Raw genomic sequence first — 18,814 nt, forward strand, 5'->3', positions numbered from 1 at the left:
GTCGTCACATGATCAACACAGTCACATGAGGAATAGTTCACCCAAAAAATGAAAATGTGCTCACACTCAGGACGTCTGGGATATAAATGAGTTTGTTTGTTCATCAGATTTGGAGAATTGTAGCAACTTGCTCACCAATGGATCCTCTGCAGTGAATGGGTGCCGTCAGAACCAATTTTAGCTTCCGGCTAAAATATGAGGCTTCCTACAATGAAAAAGTGCATCTCCTGCTGTCTCTCACATCAAAATCCACCAACATATTTGTTTAGAGCTGTTTAAACGCTGCTTGATCTGTGCAGATTTCGCTCCTGATTCAGACCAGAACACTTTTTCACTGGAGGAAGCGTTATTATGGATTATAGACTCTGTATTCTAGTTAAAAACGTCTTAATGCTGGATTAGTTTCAGCTTTTGTCTTCTCCAGATGTTAACTGATGGACTGGAGTGCTGTGGATTACTTGTGGATTATTGTGATGTTTTTATCAGCTGTTTGGACTCTCATTCTGACGGCACCCATTCACTGCAGAGACACTGATGCAATGCTACATTTCTCCAAATCTGATCAAGAAACAAACTCATCTACATCTCAGATGGCTTGAGGGTGAGCACATCTTCAGCAAATTTTCATTTTTGGGTCAAATATTCCTTCAAGGAAATCTTTAAGTTATAAAGTCTGTCTGGGTGATCAAATCATAATTGAAAATGTTTATATTTTTGCCTGATATCTAGATGATTGCATAATAGTACATACTGCAGTAGTATGATGGTGTGCTATTGTGAACACAGCCCGGTTAAACATCCTCTGACATTCGTACGGACGCAACAGTCACGTGTCGTCCGATTCAGTCGCGTCCGTCACGAGCATTGGGCTCGATTAGTCTCTAGTAAACTGAAGCTGGGTTCATGAATCAGCGGATCTCACACGAATGAGTTCATGGCGTTCACCGGAGACGGCGGCTCGGAGCTGTCGTGCGTCGCGTCTCTATCCGACCTCCCGCTATACTGTCCAATAAACGAGCCGTCCTCGTTGAACTGCGTGTCTCCAGAGTCTCCGTAGTCGACTAAACTGTCGTCGCTGCCGTCACGCTTAACGGTTCCGCTGGACGGCGTTCGGCTCCCTTTGAGCGGTTTACGGTCCTCGTCACTAGGAGAAAAATCACATGCAGGTGAATCATGACGCAAATCAAACTCAAAAGATGGACGGCACACACATGCAGGATCAGTGTCACATGTACAATCACATACATGTGACAGGATGAGAGACAAAACCTGCGTGAACTTCAAAACAAGCATTAAAGCATCATGGGAAACTATCAGAGGAATAAAGGTGGATGAAGTGCAATCAATATCTCAGCATCTGAAGCGTGAAGATGAAAAACAGATTCATCAAACCGTGATTCAAACATCAGCCTGAACATGATCATCATGACAACAAAGCCTGATTCCTGAAGCACCAGCTCCCACAATCCTGAGCGAATCATTCAATAACTCTGATTCATTCAACAAACTTCCTGAAGACACTCCTTCTGCTGGTGATTCATGAATGGAGCCCATCAGCAGTGATTAAAACACAAACGGATTGAGAAAAACTTCAAATCATACATGAATCATGAATGGATGTAGCCACACTTCCCATGAAACTCCTGCCGTGTTACGAGTAATTTAGTACAGGTAACTAGAGAACTGAGAGGCTCATACTGTATAATGCCTTCATATACATGTTTTTCTCTGGCTTTTGGTTTTATTATTATTATTATTATATGGATTTTTGTTGTTCTATATTTGTTGATACAATTTCATGCAAGTCATTTGGCACGAATAAAGACAAAAATTATTTGATCAAATATATATATATTTAAAATAATAATAATATTTTTTAAAAAGTGCAAAAAATACTGTACAACCCCAGTAAATAAAAGCTAAAAGCATTTAATCGGAGTAGTTTTTATACAATCTTCGATACATTTACTCTAGCATAGCTCTGTTAGGGGCCGTTCACACAGAACACGTCTTGCATCAAGCGCAGCGTAGAACCAAATTCCCTTTAAGACAAGTCATGTCACTCGGCGGCCATCTTTGAAATGCCTCTTGGGCATGCAAGTGCAGCTCCTATCTCTTTGAATGGGGAAACATCAAATTCTACAAAACTGTTCACTAAACTTACGATCAAATTTCATATTTGAAATCACCAAAGATTCAACTGTGTCATAAATGTTGTTTATTTTGCTCAAATAGCGTTTTTAAAAGCCTATTTTTCAGGCTAGATCAGCCAGTGCGCATGCGCAGTCCTGAGCGCACGTCTCAAAACGCTGACTGTTTCTATTGCCACCGGGACTTCTAATGGCAGCTGCAGCGACCCACTGACTCCTTCATTCAGAAGGGGGGGCTTCCTGCGATTGAGCGGCCATATTGAGCGTTGCATTTTTCCCCATTCAAAACTACACGAGTGACATGTCTTGGCTATTCTATGGTCTTTGGCAGAACGCCAGGGTCTCAAGACACGCTTTTGAGACGTGACACAATAATGGAAATAAAAACAGTTGCTATGCCAACTTGCTACTGTAAACAAAAACTTGAAACACTTGCCCCGCCTCCGGGGTCTTCTGATTGGTCCACTGTTTTGGAACTGACATTGATGAGCGGCACTGCGTGTAAAAGTTTAAATTCTTTTAACTTGACGCAGTGTCATAAAAACACGGTGCTCATGTATGAGACGCTGCAAGAGACGCGATCGCAACGGTCATACACGTCTGTAGAATGTAGAAAAACAATGGAAAAATAGCGCATTGGAATGGAAAGACGAGTTCTGTGTGAACGGCCCCTTACTCTGTCCGTGATTCATTCTCACTGCATGTTCTCGTGCTGGCGATGACGTACTGTACATGTGTTAGCGGTTCACGTGAAGTGTGATCCTGGAATGGTTGTGTTTTTCTCCTCTCGCATGCAGGTTCCCGCTTACCTTCCCACATTCGACCACCACTTACAGACCACGGGAGGAACAAACGCCAGCGACTCCTGAGCGTTCTTATCTCGACTCAATCTGCGCGAGCGTCACAGCAGATGCGATTCAGAGCTACTAAACATCACATACTAAGAGCAGTAAAGTGGATCTGATGAGTCTGTGTTCATTCAGAGCAGCTGAATCGATTCTGATTCATTAACGTTTATTTTACTGCTGTGTGAGTTTGTTTCGGATAGTGCTATCATTCAAGGATAGAACGATCCTGTAATCCACACTCATATTCTGCATCTGGCAAACAGTGACTTACACTGCATTCAAAGTAAAGATTTGATCAGTGTTGAGGGGTAATCCATTACAAGTAACACAAGTTACGTGTGTTAGCGGTTACCCCCCCCCCAAAAAATATCTGAGTAACTTGTTAAATGAATGAAACATTAACTTAAAATCTCAGGGGGACTTCAAGAAAATATACATTTAATAATTTCATTTATTTGTATTTTAATTTCTAAATATTTTATGTAAATATTTTTATCTAAAATGCCGGTAAAGTGTTCCTGTGTGTGTCAGGTGAAGAGCAGCTGTCAGATTCACATCATTGACCAGCGTTATGATGAACACTGTATGCTGAGGACAGATCGACATCTGCAATAATGTCAAAAATCAGCGTATAAAAAGGAAATCGTTTAATGAAGCAGGGAATATAAAATAATATTGCTATACAGGAGTAAAGTGCGAGTATTCGTCTCCTGCACGCGTGCAGAATAACGCAGGAATAGACTTTAAATGGCAAACCAGCAGCTTCAGTTCAGATCCTGCGTCATTATATGAAACTAACATCTGCAGGATTATTCTGGAATTATTCAGAAAATGATGCAGAACTATATTCTGATACAGTAAATACGCTGCTGGATCATCAAGTTCACTGATGCCGATCATCCAGGAGATGAGAACCTGATCGAGTCCCACAGGATCTGCATCAGACCACCAGCAGCAGATCAGACCGGATCAGATCCATCGGAGAAGAAGATGAAGGTGATGTTGTGTGGTGCGGTGGGGTCAGTCTCCTGAGGGGTCAGAGGTCAAGGGTCAGGTCAGAGCTCTCTCACCTGTACTCTCCAAACGTGATATCATCCTCCTTCATGGGCTGGATCTCCGGGTCTCCGTGAGCATCTTCCTTCTCTTTAACTGAGACAAACATCAGAGTCACACACCGGCATTTACAATCCAAACAACACATCATTCACCCATGAGGAACAGAGTAAACATGTAGATTAAACATGTTCTTCCAGCATTTTGTCTTGTTTCTAGTGTAAATGTCTAAAGATTAAAATGACTTAAGATAAGAAGTCTTGTTTTCTTAGAAATGCATAAAAAAGAAGTTTATGTATAAAACAATTTCTATATGGTATTAGTATGTCATATGGATACTTTGGAAAAAAGAAAATAATAGAAAATAAAATCATAAAAAAATAAATAAAAAATGACAAAAGCACAACAAAACTACTAAAACTAAATAAAATTAAAGTGAAGAGAACATAAAAAAATAGTCAAATTCAAAATATGAATAAAAACTATTAATGATAATAAAGTCACAGTCACCTGGATATTTGCCGCCCTTGTTCCTCTTGATGAAGCAGATGATGAGCAGGATGAGGATGAGCAGAGCGATGGCCGACATCAGACCGATGAACCAGCCCTGAGTGGCGATGTCCACCTGCGGACTCACCATCGCTGAGGAAGAGGAGGAGGAAGAGCATGAGACATGTGCAGATCTTCAACTTTAAGCAGCTCGATCCAACGAGTCACAGAAGATCAGACGCCATGAACATGAGTCACAGTGTCATGAGTGACAAACACGGAGAGGGAAACTTGACCGGCACTGCAGAAACCATGTTCTTCATCAGTATTTCTGTCTCGTTTTCCAGTACAAATATCTGAACTTAACTTTCTCAGAATTTCTGCATTATGTCTCAGGTAAATGTATCTTGATTTATCACAATGAAGTCAGTTTACGGTGAAAGAAGAACAAAATATTTGCCAAAGGGATCAGAAATATATACATAACTCAATTTTGATATACTTTTAGAATTTTTCAGAAAACAAGATTTAATATCTTAAATCTGCATCTGAAGTAAATGTAATGTTGAGATACTTGTACTGGAAAACAACTAAAAAATCCTGAGTAAGAAAATCAACTTTGCAGTTTGCATTGATTATGGGATACAATCATGCTGATTGATCAACAAACAATAACAATTGAGCCACATTATGAGCACAGACGGACTCGTGCAGGACATACAGACGTGCGTCATGCGCTTCAACATCTCAACACAACGGCCGTCATGCATCACAGCCGTCAAAGATCCCATAAGGCCTTGAGGCTGAGATGAAGCCTCACCTGGGACCTTAACCAACAGCTCCTCAGAGTGATGGACCGCTTGGTCGTCATGACCCCGAGCCACCACACGCACCTTGTAGGCCAAACCTTTCTTCAAACCCTTAAGAACGTGGAACTGAGAGCCGTTGACCTTCTCTTTGTGCCAGTCTTCGTCACCTGAGGGTTTCCAGCACAACAGGAAGCACTTCAGCGTCCTCACAATCAAATATGGGCAAGTTAGCTCTCTACACCCGCTGTGTCAATCTGGAGTTAATTCTGACTACCCACCTACTACAGCTCTGCAATTAATCTACAAAACAACTAAACTGTTACGACCCTTTGGTGAACTACACTGCAAAAACTGATGTTCTTCCTCAATATTTTTGTCTTGTTTTTCCAGTATATAAGATACATGCACAATGACATCAGATAAGATCTGAAGGTTTTTTAAGATGCTTTCAAAATGAAGTGTGTTTATACTTAAAACAAGAAATAATATCTACCAATGAGGTCAGAAAAATAAACTTAATTCAAAGGGAAAACAGGATTTTCTCTCCTGATTTCTTTTCTTGTTTTTTTCATGCACTGGAACATTTTGGACTATTTTGCTTGCATAACACGTCTTTTTTCAGACTAGTGGAATGAAAAGTCCAAATGCACATTTAAGTGTTTATTTTATTGCACTTTATCTATTTGCGTCTGTAGGTTTCAAATCCAACCCATATCTATAAAAGTTTGCTTCTCCACTTCAGCGGCACTTACACACACCGAAACTTAAGAGTTTTATTCCTCTCTATATTCTGAAGATTTTTACTGAGGGGTTTGTTTATATATTATTCACACTGATTGATACAATATTTTATTTCTAAAAACATGGTGAAAATACATATGTTTAAAGATAATGAGTTTGTTTCTCCTCTTCAGCAGCACTAACATACACCAAAACTTAGAGTTTTATTCCTCTCTATATTCTGAAGGTTTTTACAGAGGGGTTTGTTCATATTGCATTTACACTGATTTATACAACATTTTATTTTTTAAAAACATGGAGAAAACGCATATAATTAAAGATCATGAGTTTGTTTCTCCACTTCAGCAGCACTAACATACACCAAAACTTAGAGTTTTATTCCTCTCTATATTCTGAAGGTTTTTACAGAGGGGTTTGTTCATATTTCATTTACACTGATTTATACAACATTTTATTTTTTAAAAACATGGAGAAAACGCATATAATTAAAGATCATGAGTTTGTTTCTCCACTTCAGCAGCACTAACATACACCAAATTTTTGAGTTTTATTCCTATCTATATTCTGAGGGGTTTGTTCATATTGCATTTACACTGATTTATAAGAGATTATTCTTAAAACATGGTGAAATTTTTTTTGTTTTTATGATTTATGGAGTTATAAAAATAGAAGTCCAAAATCATTTAACTCTAATATGTCAACAAAATCAAACAAGATTTTTTTAAACCCGGCTTTATCCAAAGTTCAGATTTTGTGTAAATGTTTGCAAATTAGTGCATATTTAAATATAACATTTCAGAAAAATGAACATACTGTGATTAATCAACTGGGGAAGTATGGTGATATGATATCTAGTAGCTAGATGTTTTACCCTATTCACTTGTAGTTTCTTATTTTAAGTATAAACTGGCTTCATTTTGATCAATTTCTCAGACAACATGACTTTATATCTTCTTAATATTCTTCTTGATATAAGAATGTTTAGATATTTGTATTGGAAAACAGGACAAAAATACTAAGTATTTTTTGCAGTGTACCCTGCTGAACAGACGGGTCACCACCAGCACTAACCAGCATTAACTAGCATGGAGGTTGATCTGTTCAGTGGGGTAGATGGCTGTGTATTAGTTACTACAGGAGCTCTAATCATGGGAATGTATACGTTCAGCATTTCATCATCATCATCATCATCCTCACAATGCATGATTCTTACTGTTGTCTATAATATATTCAACATAAAGGTGTTTCTCGAGGCCCCAGTATTCCCAACTGATCAGCGCTCCATCCTCGCTCATGGACGAGCTGACGTTCCCAAATGCAGGAGTGACCGGCGGTGCTGAGAGAGAGAGAGACATCATCAGCCCATCACAGTTTACAAGTGGTCCATACACCATGTGAGTAGCGTAATGACGTGACGTTAGCGTGTAGAGGCGGGGCTAGTGATGAAGGGCGTTTATTCTCATTTATAAAAATGAAAAATACAAAATCAGAGCTGGATCATGAAGTAAAACACACAATGTACAGTGTTTCTCAAAGGACTTTGTGAGACATGCATTTTTGGGAAGTCAAATCATTTTCATATACTAAGAGCACAGTCCTCGATCTTGAAAAAAAAAATCCTGCTCATTTGCAAAAAAAATAAAAAAGAAGCCTAATATTGGTTAATTTGATGATGCGGAGTTAAAAAATATGAATAAAAACTTTCTATCGCATATATATATATTTTTAACAAAATAAGAAGGAAAATCTTTCAAATTATATGCATTAGCTTTAATGCACTTATCAAAATAACAAAAGCAGTCGAATGACAAAAGTTTGACAAAAAGAAGCATTGAAAATGTATTATTTAACTTACAATCTGCAATGGAGTGGAAAAAATATGTTCAAATACTCAATTTAAAAAAGACCTATTATGCCCCTTTTTACTAGATGTAATATAAGTCTCTGGTGTCGCCAGAATGTCTGTGAAGTTTCAGCTCAAAGTACCCCACACATCATTTATTATATCATTTTGAAAATGCCTGTTTTGAGTGGAAGCAGAAACATGTTGTTTTCGTGCCTGTCTCTTTAAATGCTAATGAGCTGCTGCTCCCTGCCCCCTTTTCCAGAATAAAGCAGAGCCTTTACAGCTCGTACCGCAGATATTCTGCCAAAAAACATCAGTTTGGTTTTGATTATCATGTCTATCATGCTAAAATCATGTGTTTTAAAGCCATATCAATGTAAAGCCATATCAATGTAAAGTGTTTTAAAGCCATATCAATGTAAACTTCTGATATAGTGTTTTCTGAGCGCACACATCCAAAGCACGTGCACAGAAAGCGACATGTGAGCACTACACTAAGTTCTCTTTCATGTCTTATTGCGCTTGCACAGTCAAATACACAGATGTTTGTGTTAAAAACACATATGAGTTACAAAAACAGTTGGTTATATCTGTGAAGGTAAACAGCTGGGAAAGAAATCACATGTTTACATTAGATCAGTGTGGCAGCAGCGTAATATACAGTAAATAAATCAATAAATCCACTGCTCTCGTCTCCTCTGAGGCTGGGACTCTAATAGTGTTCTGTGCCCCTCTGTGCAGCTAACGATAGAACAGTTAGCATGCTTTGCTTGAACTTTTGCCATGGCATTAGAACTGGTACACCGTTGTCGCTTGCGAAATCACAATGACAATGGCTGTGGGTGGAAATGTGCAGATAAAGGGGCGGTGATATTATAATGAGATCCCCTCTCTATGTCACTAGAGGAGTGATATCTGAGCGGCTCGTTTTTTCACATGATGGCAGAGAAAGGTTTACCAAAACAAAGTTACTGGGTTGTCCCTTTTTCACGTTTTCTGGGTTGGTAGATGCACAGGGGACCCGATTATAGCACTTAAACATGGAAAAAGTCAGATTTTCCCCTTTAATGTCAAAGAGCTTTACAAAATATATAATTTTCTGTCTAATATATATATAATATATAATTTTCTGTGTAAAACACCTGATTCATGTTTGCATTTTCTTGTGACCCTAGCCATAATTCTAACCTTGAAATCAGGATTAGGTATCAGATAATGTCGTGAATAATACATGTGAATATATGTTGAGAATTGATCAAACAGTTGTCATCTGGGTCACATTCAGATGGGAATCATGTGTTTGTGGTGTTTTCTGCTGATTGAGGGAGAATACAAGACTTCTTTACCGCACAGATGAGTGTCGCAAGCAAAAATGCTACAAAATGCATCAAATTTAGAGAGAAAGTGTGACGTGAAAGAGCACAACAGACACTATTTTCGGAATCTGCACCCTAAAATTAGTGAGAAACAAGTATTGGATTTCATTCAGCAAATATGATGCAGGACGGTGTAAAATAATAATAATAATTATTATTATTATTATTAAAATTGTAAATGTATTGTTATTATTATTATAATCGTCAAGAAAGAAAGAATTGACAATTGTAATACAACTGCACTGTAAAATGAAATAAAATTTCATGATAAGTATATAAGTTATTTTACTTAGTAACAAAATCAATTTATTCACTAGCAGGAGTTAAACCATCAAGCTTTTATTTTGGCGAAAAAATGCATAGAGACATGTTTACAAACACATCTCATTACAAATCTAGTGAAATGCTGTAATCATCTGTTATGTCAATGTGAAAATAAAGCATTACTGGTGCACATTGAGTTCGCTGCTTTTACTGAGAACCGAGACGCTGAAAACACTGGATCATGAGCTGCTCGCGTGTAAACGAACACAGTGCCATGCTTCACTCTAAAACACAGCTGACAGACTTATATTTCTCTGATTGCAGGTATGATGGGTGTTTGAGTTCACACAGATCCAGAATCTACATCTGACCATCAGTCCTGCGGTACTATGAGTACAGACAACACACGGCTCGTTTCTGTCGTAACCTAAGCAGGTATGATGAGTCTTACACAGATCCACAAACATGAGATGTTCAAAGACGAGTCGAAGTAGAATAAACAGTAGAATAAACAGTAGAGTAAACAGTAGAGTAAACAGAAAACACATAAAACTGACACACACTACAGAAACAGCTGTGTGCCCTATCTAGTGTACGTACCTCTGTCGAGGACAGTGACGGCCTCCTCGGTGAGCGTGGGACCGACTCCTCTCTGCGTTCTGGCACTGATATAAAACTTGTAGCGTGTGCTGTGAGGGAGGTTGTGCAGCGTGAAGCTGCTCTGATTGGACAGCAGATCCAGCTCCTCCAGCAGACCCAAATCATTTTTGCTGTCGACTGGAGGCGGGACAGAAGCAGAAAGGGGCGGGGTCACATTATTTTACCCAATCATAAGCTACGCTTACAGACCATTTGTTCTGTTCGCTACTTCAAACTGACTCGAGCAACAGGAACAAGGACGAACACTCAAACATGTACAACACATGCAAACTGTACCACATTTAAAATAGCTGCAAAAAATTGCAGAGATTCTGGAAACTTCCTTTTTTCAAACTTTAAATCATAAAGGCACATTCACACCAAAAACAATAACTATGAAGTTTTAACTCTGTAAGAATATTGAAGTTCACTCTACCACTGATGATATTACTGAGGAACGTTATCGGTGAATGAAACTCTTGATGGAGATAAATGTTGTGATGCTGCATAAGCTTGTGGAAACACCATTAGATCAATATTAGAGTGTGCGTCTCTCTTATTGGCAGGCAGTGTAGTCATGGTTCCCAGTGTGAATGGGCAGGTTTTCTCACCGCTCTGATATTTGAAGGTGTATCCGGTCAGACGGCCATTCCTCTCGTGAGGTGGACCCCATTCCAGCGTCAGAGAGTCCAGATCTAAAGCAGAAACCTTGAAGAAGGACGGCACACCTGGAACTGGAACACAAACACACAGCATCAGTGTTAAATAACAGTAGCAGCTGTGCAGCCATCAGTCCGGCTTTAGGTCAGACAGTCTAGTTTCTAAATACTATCACTATTTAATACTTTATCCAATGGTATATCATTAATAAATAAGTAGTGTAAGAAATATGATGAAGACGATGAAGATCTCGATGAAGATGTTTATTGCAGCATAGCAGTGACAAAGTACATGTAGTACCTTGGGTTCAACGGAGTCGGAATGAACCCTGAGCCTCCTACGCTCAAACATTTTATACTCTATTACGTTCATCTTCCCGCTAGACATGTAAATTAAGTTTCGTCTTAAATGTAAATTGCGGATAACCATGAAAGTGATAGCCTTCCGTTCCCACATCTTTGGAAGTCTTTCAGGTGGAAACAACCAAATGTTAAGGTGACAGGATTATCTAGAATCCTTAGCAATTATATTCACGTACCCTTTTGGTCAGCAGATGGTTCTTGATGGCCTACTGCCGCTCCCACGCTATAGGTGACGATTAACGAAGTAATGTTTAGGAGATAGTATTTACATATTATTGAAAGAATTATCTCTATGATAATTAAGCTCTTTGTAGAGACAGGAGAATAATTTAATTGGAGTGGAAGTTTGGTCGAGGCAGACTATAATTTCTTACAGTAGATTTAAACATAGGTTAAGTTTAAGCTAACAATAAGTGATGTACATTTGAACATATTGTCCATTTCGACTGTTTTTGCTCCAAAATAGTTCTCCAGTCAACACAGTCCTCTGTTGGGTGTTGTAGAAACGTTGGCGCTGCTCTTACCGCCCTCGGGTGTCTCGAAGCGCTGCGGGATGCTGGAGGGACCTTCTCCTCGGCCGTTGAAGGCCGTCACACGCAGGCTGTAGACGCTGTACGGCAACAGGTCAGGCAGTTTCCCGCTGGTTTTGTTGGGGCTGAAGATCTCAGTACTCTGTTTGCTGTGATGAGAGTTGTGTCGGTGTAAACTGCGCTCACGCTGGTAATGCACCTGCACACGGACAACAGCGCAACCTCAGTTAAAGGGTTCTACCATTCACCTATTCTCCATATCCTCCCAGCATGCACTAGTATGAGCGTGATCAATACTGAGCTGATTTTAATGAGTTTTTATTTGTCCATTAAGTCTCCTAAAGAGTGTGTCATCATGCATTTTATTTTTAGTTATGTACATTTTGTAAATGTGAATGTGAGTTACAGCTGCTCAATCAAAATCACAATCATGATTATTTTGGTCAATACTGAGATCATGGTTATTTAAGATGATTGTTCAATGACAGAAATTTCAGAACTTTTAGAACAGTGGATCAGGGTTATTACAGTTAACTAAAATTAAAACCACAAAAAACACATTTTCATTACTTTAAATAAAATAAACATTAACTGAAATAAAATAAAATATTACAAACAATTATCTTCTTTTTTCAGCTAGTTGCCAAGGCAACATTTCACATTTGTGTTTAGTTTAAGTTAAATTACAAAAATAACTAAAAATAAATAAACTAAAACTAAAATGTAATAAAAATAGACATATAAAAGAACACAAAAAAAAGAAAAAAAAAAAAACTAAAACTTTAACTAAACAGAAAATATAAAAATAAAATATAGTTTAAAATATTAACAAACTATAATAGATATATAATTGAACTGAAATTTTTTTTTTTTAAATAAATGTAAAATAAATGTAAATGTGCGAGCATCAGCCGGTCACATGATGAGAGGAGAGCTGTACCTTATAGCCCTGGAGTCGGCCGCGCACGGATTCGGGTGAAACGGGGCTCCAGCGCGCCTCTGCTAGCGTGCTGTTCAGCACCAGGACCCGCACATCACCCGGAGCTGCCGACGGAACTGCAGAGGTGCATTGTGGGATTAGCAGTATTCCACTAAACAAGCATATAAAGCAGGGATCCTCAAATCTTGCCATTGAGGGCCAATGCGCTGCAGTGTTTAGCTCCAACCCTGACCAAACTCACCTACCTATCTAATGATCCTAAAGACATTGATTAGCTTGCTCAGGTGTGTTTGATTAGGGTTAGAGCTAAACTCTGCAGGAAAGTGGATCTCTTGGACCAGATTTGAGGATCCCTGGTGTAAAGCGTTTGAACTGCTGAAAGCGTCACTCACAGTCCTCTCCGGAGTATCTGATCACAGCACCGGGTTTGGGTCCAAGACCGTAATCGTTTAGCGCCTGAACCATCACCTCGTACGGCACGAATGTGGGTGTCCCCGACACCACAAACTTAGAGACGTTAGCCACGCTGACCGACGTCCAGTCCTTCTCAATGCCCTGCTGACGCCACATGACCTTATACTGCAGGCCGGGACCATTGGCCTGCAGAGGCATCAGCGGCTGCCCAACACAAACACAAATGTGTCACATGCATCCAAAAGAATGGCTTATACAGGTGCATCTCAATAAATTAGAATGTCATGGAAAAGTTCATTTCAGTAATTCAACTCAAATTGTGAAACTCGTGTATTAAATAAATTAAATGCACACAGACTGAAGTAGCTTAAGTCTTTGGTTCTTTTAATTGTGATGATTTTGGCTCACATTTAACAAAAACCCACCAATTCACTATCTCAACAACACATGAACTCCACAGAGCCTCTTCATTTGAGAAAACTATCATCAGATACACACAGAAACTGGTCTAACATGAAGAAATTATGTACTTTTAAATTAATGAGAAGAGTAAGAACAAAATAATTAAAACTTTATTTTTTCAGGAATATCACATAATTTTTTACCATGTTTTAATTTTGACAGTAAACCTCTGTTGTGCCACTTTGTTTGACAAAAAAAAAAAGATGTAAAATAAATAAATAAATAAAACTTCTACTAAATTACAAAAATCTAATTTAACCATTAAAATGCAATCCAGAAAAACATAACTGAAAAAAATAAATTAATTAAATTTAGGAAAATTAAAATGGAAACAAAACAAACTCAATTTAGAAAGAATAAAAGGGATTTCATAGGGCTCTAACGAACATCATGGGTTATGGAGCTTATAATATGACAAAACTATTTGAATTTGTATTGTATAAATTTGAATTATTGACAAGTGGCATATATCAAAACTGAATGTTATGTGGCATTTAACATAGTTCTGAATTAAGATTTTTTTTAAACTTGAATATTGAACATTTGAAACTTAACACAACTGAACTTTTTATAGCAGAGTTTTATAGACATGTATTTTCAAACAGCAAATTTTTTGTTCTGAATTCTTTGACTGCAAATATCCAGTTTTTAAATATAAAGCTTCAAGTTTTCAAGATGAAGAGGAAATTCGGAACATCAAATTCAATATTCTAAAATTCAATACGCAGAAATTCAGATCGTACAGAAAGTAGGTCAGAGGTAATCCACAGGGAAGAGCAGATGATCTCTGAAAAGTCAAACGAAGCATTTTGGCCAATTAGTAGTTTTCTGGCATTCAGATTAGGTTGATGTACCTGATCATGAATCGCCCAGAGGTATCCTAAGTGACTCTTAAACATATGATTGACCTACTTTCAGTACGATCTGAATTTCTGCGTATTGAATTTTAGAATATTGAATTTGATGTTCCGAATTTCCTCTTCACCTTAAAAACTGGATATTTGCAGCCAAAGAATTCAGAACAAACAAAAAAAATCGCTGTTTGAAAATATATGTCTATAAAACTCAGTTGTGTTAAGTTTCAAATGTTCAATATTCAAGTAAAAAAAAAAAATCTAATTCAGAGCTATGTTAAATGCCACATAATATTCAGTTTTGATAAATGCATAAATGCAACTATTCAAATGTATACAATACAAATTCAAATAGTTTTGTCATATTATAAGCTCCATAATGGGTTAACATCATAACATCATAAATATGAGGTGTTTATTAAGGTGCCCCTATTATGGATTTTTGAAAATTGCCTTTCATGCCATGTGTAACAGCTCTAAGTGAATGAAAACATCCTGCAAAGTTTTAAATATGAAAGTGCACCATGTATAAAGTTATTGTCTCTCAAAAGAAAGAGTCGACTCTGAATCATTGAAACGAGACTTTTTTTAAATGAATCCCAAGCCGTTTCATGTTGATGTCAACATGAAACATTAGCATATTGCCCACCCACTTGTTGGTCTTTTCGCATTGGTCTGAATGAAAATGCAAATCAGTGTTTCCCACAGAATTTTGTGAGACTTGTGGCGGTAGGTGATGTCACATTAATTAGCATATTTATGACGTCATTACGTGGGGTTTGCATTCAGACAAGTTAAGGCACTTCAGATCTCTTCTACTCTCTGAACTGTCACATACTGTAATACAACTGAATGCCCAATAAAGCTGTTGCCATTTACATATTTTCTGTTGTCATACATAAAACAAGTATAAATAGTGACTAAACACGACCCATTAATACTACATGTTAACCAGGAGTCGCTCTCACTTTACTCTTTAAATCCTGATCGCGACATCGTCTGATTAAATCAACATACATCTACACTAAAGAATGACTATTTGCCGTGGTTTTGGCTATATTACTTTTTTGTCTCATGCAGCGCTCTGCCTGCGTCTAACTATGTGCATATTAACAGACGAAATATGTTCATATTTATAAGCCCAAAGCGTAAGCGACAGGTGCTTGGAAACACTGCTTTATACCCATTTATTGACGAGTCGGCTGCAGTACAGCCAACTTAATGCGCTGCTTCTCTGCTGCGGCTCACTGCACAGAACAGACACAGAGAGAGGCGATACAGTGCCAGGAAAAAAAGTTCATGCTTGCGGGGCAGTACTGACGAAATCTTCCAGCTGAACGATAGCTAAGGTTTATCCAAAAATGCTGCTATGTTTGTCAGTATGTACCTTTTATGGAACTGGTTGCTAAAAGGGTCTGAAATTTGCAAAATATAGTGCTAAAGTCACACTCGTGTGTGTGAGACACGGAAGCTGATGGCAGGGGTGCGGTGGATATTTGTGGCAGTCAATGTGGATATTGTGGAGGGCCGCCACAAATAAATCAATGTATGGTAAACACTGCAAATTCATTCTTTGCCACTAGGTGCCGCTTTTAGAGCAGTAAAAATAGCAGTTTCCCCGGTAACGCTGTACACTGAAGCAGCACTGTGCTCACAAATGCTGCTTTATCAGGCATTACAGGCATGATGAACTGAAAATGAGACCAATCAGACCAATCACCGCAGATTAGCGTCACGCAAAGGAAGGGTTTGGAAAAATGAATCATTGAGCGAATCGTTTGGGAGTCGTTGAGCAAGTAAGGTAAAAATAAATGCATATTATAAGTCAATGAATGTGTTTTTTGACCTTGCATGCATGCCAACCTGTTGTTGGGGACTCCCAAAACCAAAATATGAACCTTTCATTACCCATAATAGGGGCACTTTAATAATCAGAATCTCACCTTCCACGTGATGACCAGATTATTGTGTTCGGTGCCGTGACCTTTGACCTCAGTGGGGTTCTCGTCAGGAGCTGCAGGCATTAGAGGCGAGTTAGAGACGAGCGGATATGTGTGAACACACGTGTGAGCATGAACACTCATGTGCCTTACCTGCGGGGCTGGTCCTGTACTGGTGCGAGGGCATGCTGGGACGGCTGAAGCCCACGTCATTGAGCGCCAGCACTCTGAAGCTGTAGTGGACGTACGGAGAGAGCTTCAGATGAGCAGTGGTCTTGGTTCCAGGAACCTCCGTCAGATTGTGCCACACGCCGCTCTGGTGGAGAGCGTCCTCATACTGGATCAGGAACTCTGACGCGGCAAGAATGCAAGCTTATTTATGAAGCACACTTCACACACAAAGGTAATTCAAAGAGCTTTACAGTAAAAGGATGAACACAGGTGTGTTTATGTGTGTGTCGTACTCTTGATAGGGCTGTTGTGTTCCTCTCCAGGTGTCCAGGTGAGCTGAATGCTTCTCGCTCCCGGATCCGTTAGCTCCAGATCGGTCGGTGCTCCCGGCTGCTCTGTAGAGTCAAACAACACTAGTAAATAAAAGTTTAATAATACATCTTATTTCTATAGTGCCTTCAAGAACCCAAGGACACTTTATATAATACAAATAATACAGATATACAATCAAGGAACAACACAGTGAACAGGCAGTAAGACTGTGATCATATAACACACAAGGAAATAACCGAGATAAGAATAGATCTGACAGTGAAAAGAAATAATCAATCAAAACATATTGTGAATAAGCGAGTATTTAGTTCAGTCTTAAAGGTCAGGAGTGAGGAGACAGCGCAGAAATTTTGTGTTTAGGAGCTGAAATGCTGAACACCCTACCAACAGTTTGATCTTGGGTATTTCAAGCAAATTCTCAGAACTGGATCCAAGAGTGCGGGCAGGAACGTAAGGGTGTATTCATTCTGTAAAATATGAAGGTGCTAAATGGTAGGCTCAAAAACTAGGACAAGACAGAATAGGAGCCAGTGCAGTGCTGAAGGATGGGAGTGATGTGAGCTGATTTCTTGTTAAATGTAAGGGCACGAGCAGCAGATTTTTGAACTAGTTGCAAGCAATTAAGGGCTTTGGTGGGTCTGCGCCAAAACAGAGAGTTACTGTACAGTGTTAATTTCGTCAACAAAGACAACGATGAAAAATATTCGTTAACAAACATTTTTTCTGTGACTAAGACAAGACGTTGACGAGCTAAAACTAATATCTGATGACAAAAACTATGACGAAATTTATGCCGCGTCTTCGTTAACAAGACGAGACGGGACTATAATGTTATTTGAGGACTATCGAACAATTCAAAATACATCCTATATGCTACTGTCTTGTCCTTGTCCACAAAATGTGCGTCCCTGTCATTGAATTGCAATCGGATAAGGGGCGTTTGCATATCTAGTCTCAGTATGGCAGACGCAGTGGATGGATAGGCTACCAAAATGCTAACTAGCGATCTGAAACAATGGCCTCAGCACCCGAAGGGGTAGGGATAAGGTGACCAGACATCCCGTTTTTCCCGGGAGTCAAAATCTGTTGCCGATTAAGGCGGAATCACGCTGATAGAAGTGCTCTTTCTCGCGCATGCTCCACATCTTCAGTTCTCATATACAGCGCGCGATCAGTTCTCAGCGCTCAAATATACACACACACAGCAGTCCAAATGTCTATCGTGTAGAGCAGGGGTGGCGAACGTCGCAGCCCTGCAGAGTTTAGCTTCAACCCTAATCAAACACACCTGAACAAGCTAATCAAGGTCTGAACGGTTACTAGGAAGCTACAGGCAGGTGAGTTTTCATTAGGGTTGGAGCTGAACTCTGCAGGGATGCGGCAGCTCTCCAGGACCGGAGTTCGCCACCCCTGGTGTAGAGTATCTCACGTAAATACAGTCGGTTATGGATTAAGCAAATGTAAACAGGTGGGTGAAAACTGAACATGCATGCCTTCCGTCTTAAAGGGACAGCACTCCTAATTAAGTACCTATCCGTGTCATTAATGTTAACCAACAAAAGATGTTAAATAAATATGTTAAGTAAACCTACTGTATCTGAAAAATGAGTTTAATTTGTATCTCTTTTGTATTTGTCTTTGTCTTATTCGGCTTCTGTTTCAAAAATGATAAATTATATATATTATATATGAACAACTATAATTTTTATAAGTTGCTCCCTTTTCACTACTGTTAAAGGGATAGTTCACACAAAAATGAAAATTGTCATAATTTATTCAAGATTTTCCAAATTCAATCCTTGATTCAAATTTCTCATAAGCTTAATTGATTTGGTCTAAAGAAAGAAGAATTAATGACTCTTTTTGTTTGAAGACTACATATAAAATAGCTACCAAAATAAATGTTGGTAACTGCAGTTTGACTAAAAGTAAT

At 38.8% G+C, this 18,814-nt stretch overlaps 1 protein-coding gene across 1 annotated transcript; it reads right to left on the reverse strand.

Moving 5' to 3' along the window:
- Positions 1-578: 578 nt before the first annotated feature.
- LOC107552430 (neuronal cell adhesion molecule-like) lies at positions 579-16,985 on the reverse strand. Its single transcript, XM_016234310.1, has 13 exons — positions 16,842-16,985; positions 16,531-16,728; positions 16,381-16,451; positions 13,100-13,325; positions 12,708-12,823; positions 11,762-11,966; positions 10,827-10,949; positions 10,177-10,353; positions 7,304-7,426; positions 5,361-5,516; positions 4,562-4,693; positions 4,069-4,147; positions 579-1,144 (listed from the first exon to the last, which is right to left on the reverse strand). Exons 2-13 carry the CDS (start codon positions 16,562-16,564, stop codon positions 919-921), a joined length of 1,668 nt encoding a protein of 555 aa, XP_016089796.1. The 5' UTR covers positions 16,565-16,728; positions 16,842-16,985; the 3' UTR covers positions 579-918.
- Positions 16,986-18,814: the final 1,829 nt, after the last annotated feature.

The sequence above is a fragment of the Sinocyclocheilus grahami genome, unplaced genomic scaffold (assembly GCF_001515645.1).
Source record: "Sinocyclocheilus grahami isolate Dianchi unplaced genomic scaffold, SAMN03320097.WGS_v1.1 scaffold450.1, whole genome shotgun sequence".
In the NCBI taxonomy this organism is placed as follows: domain Eukaryota; kingdom Metazoa; phylum Chordata; class Actinopteri; order Cypriniformes; family Cyprinidae; genus Sinocyclocheilus; species Sinocyclocheilus grahami.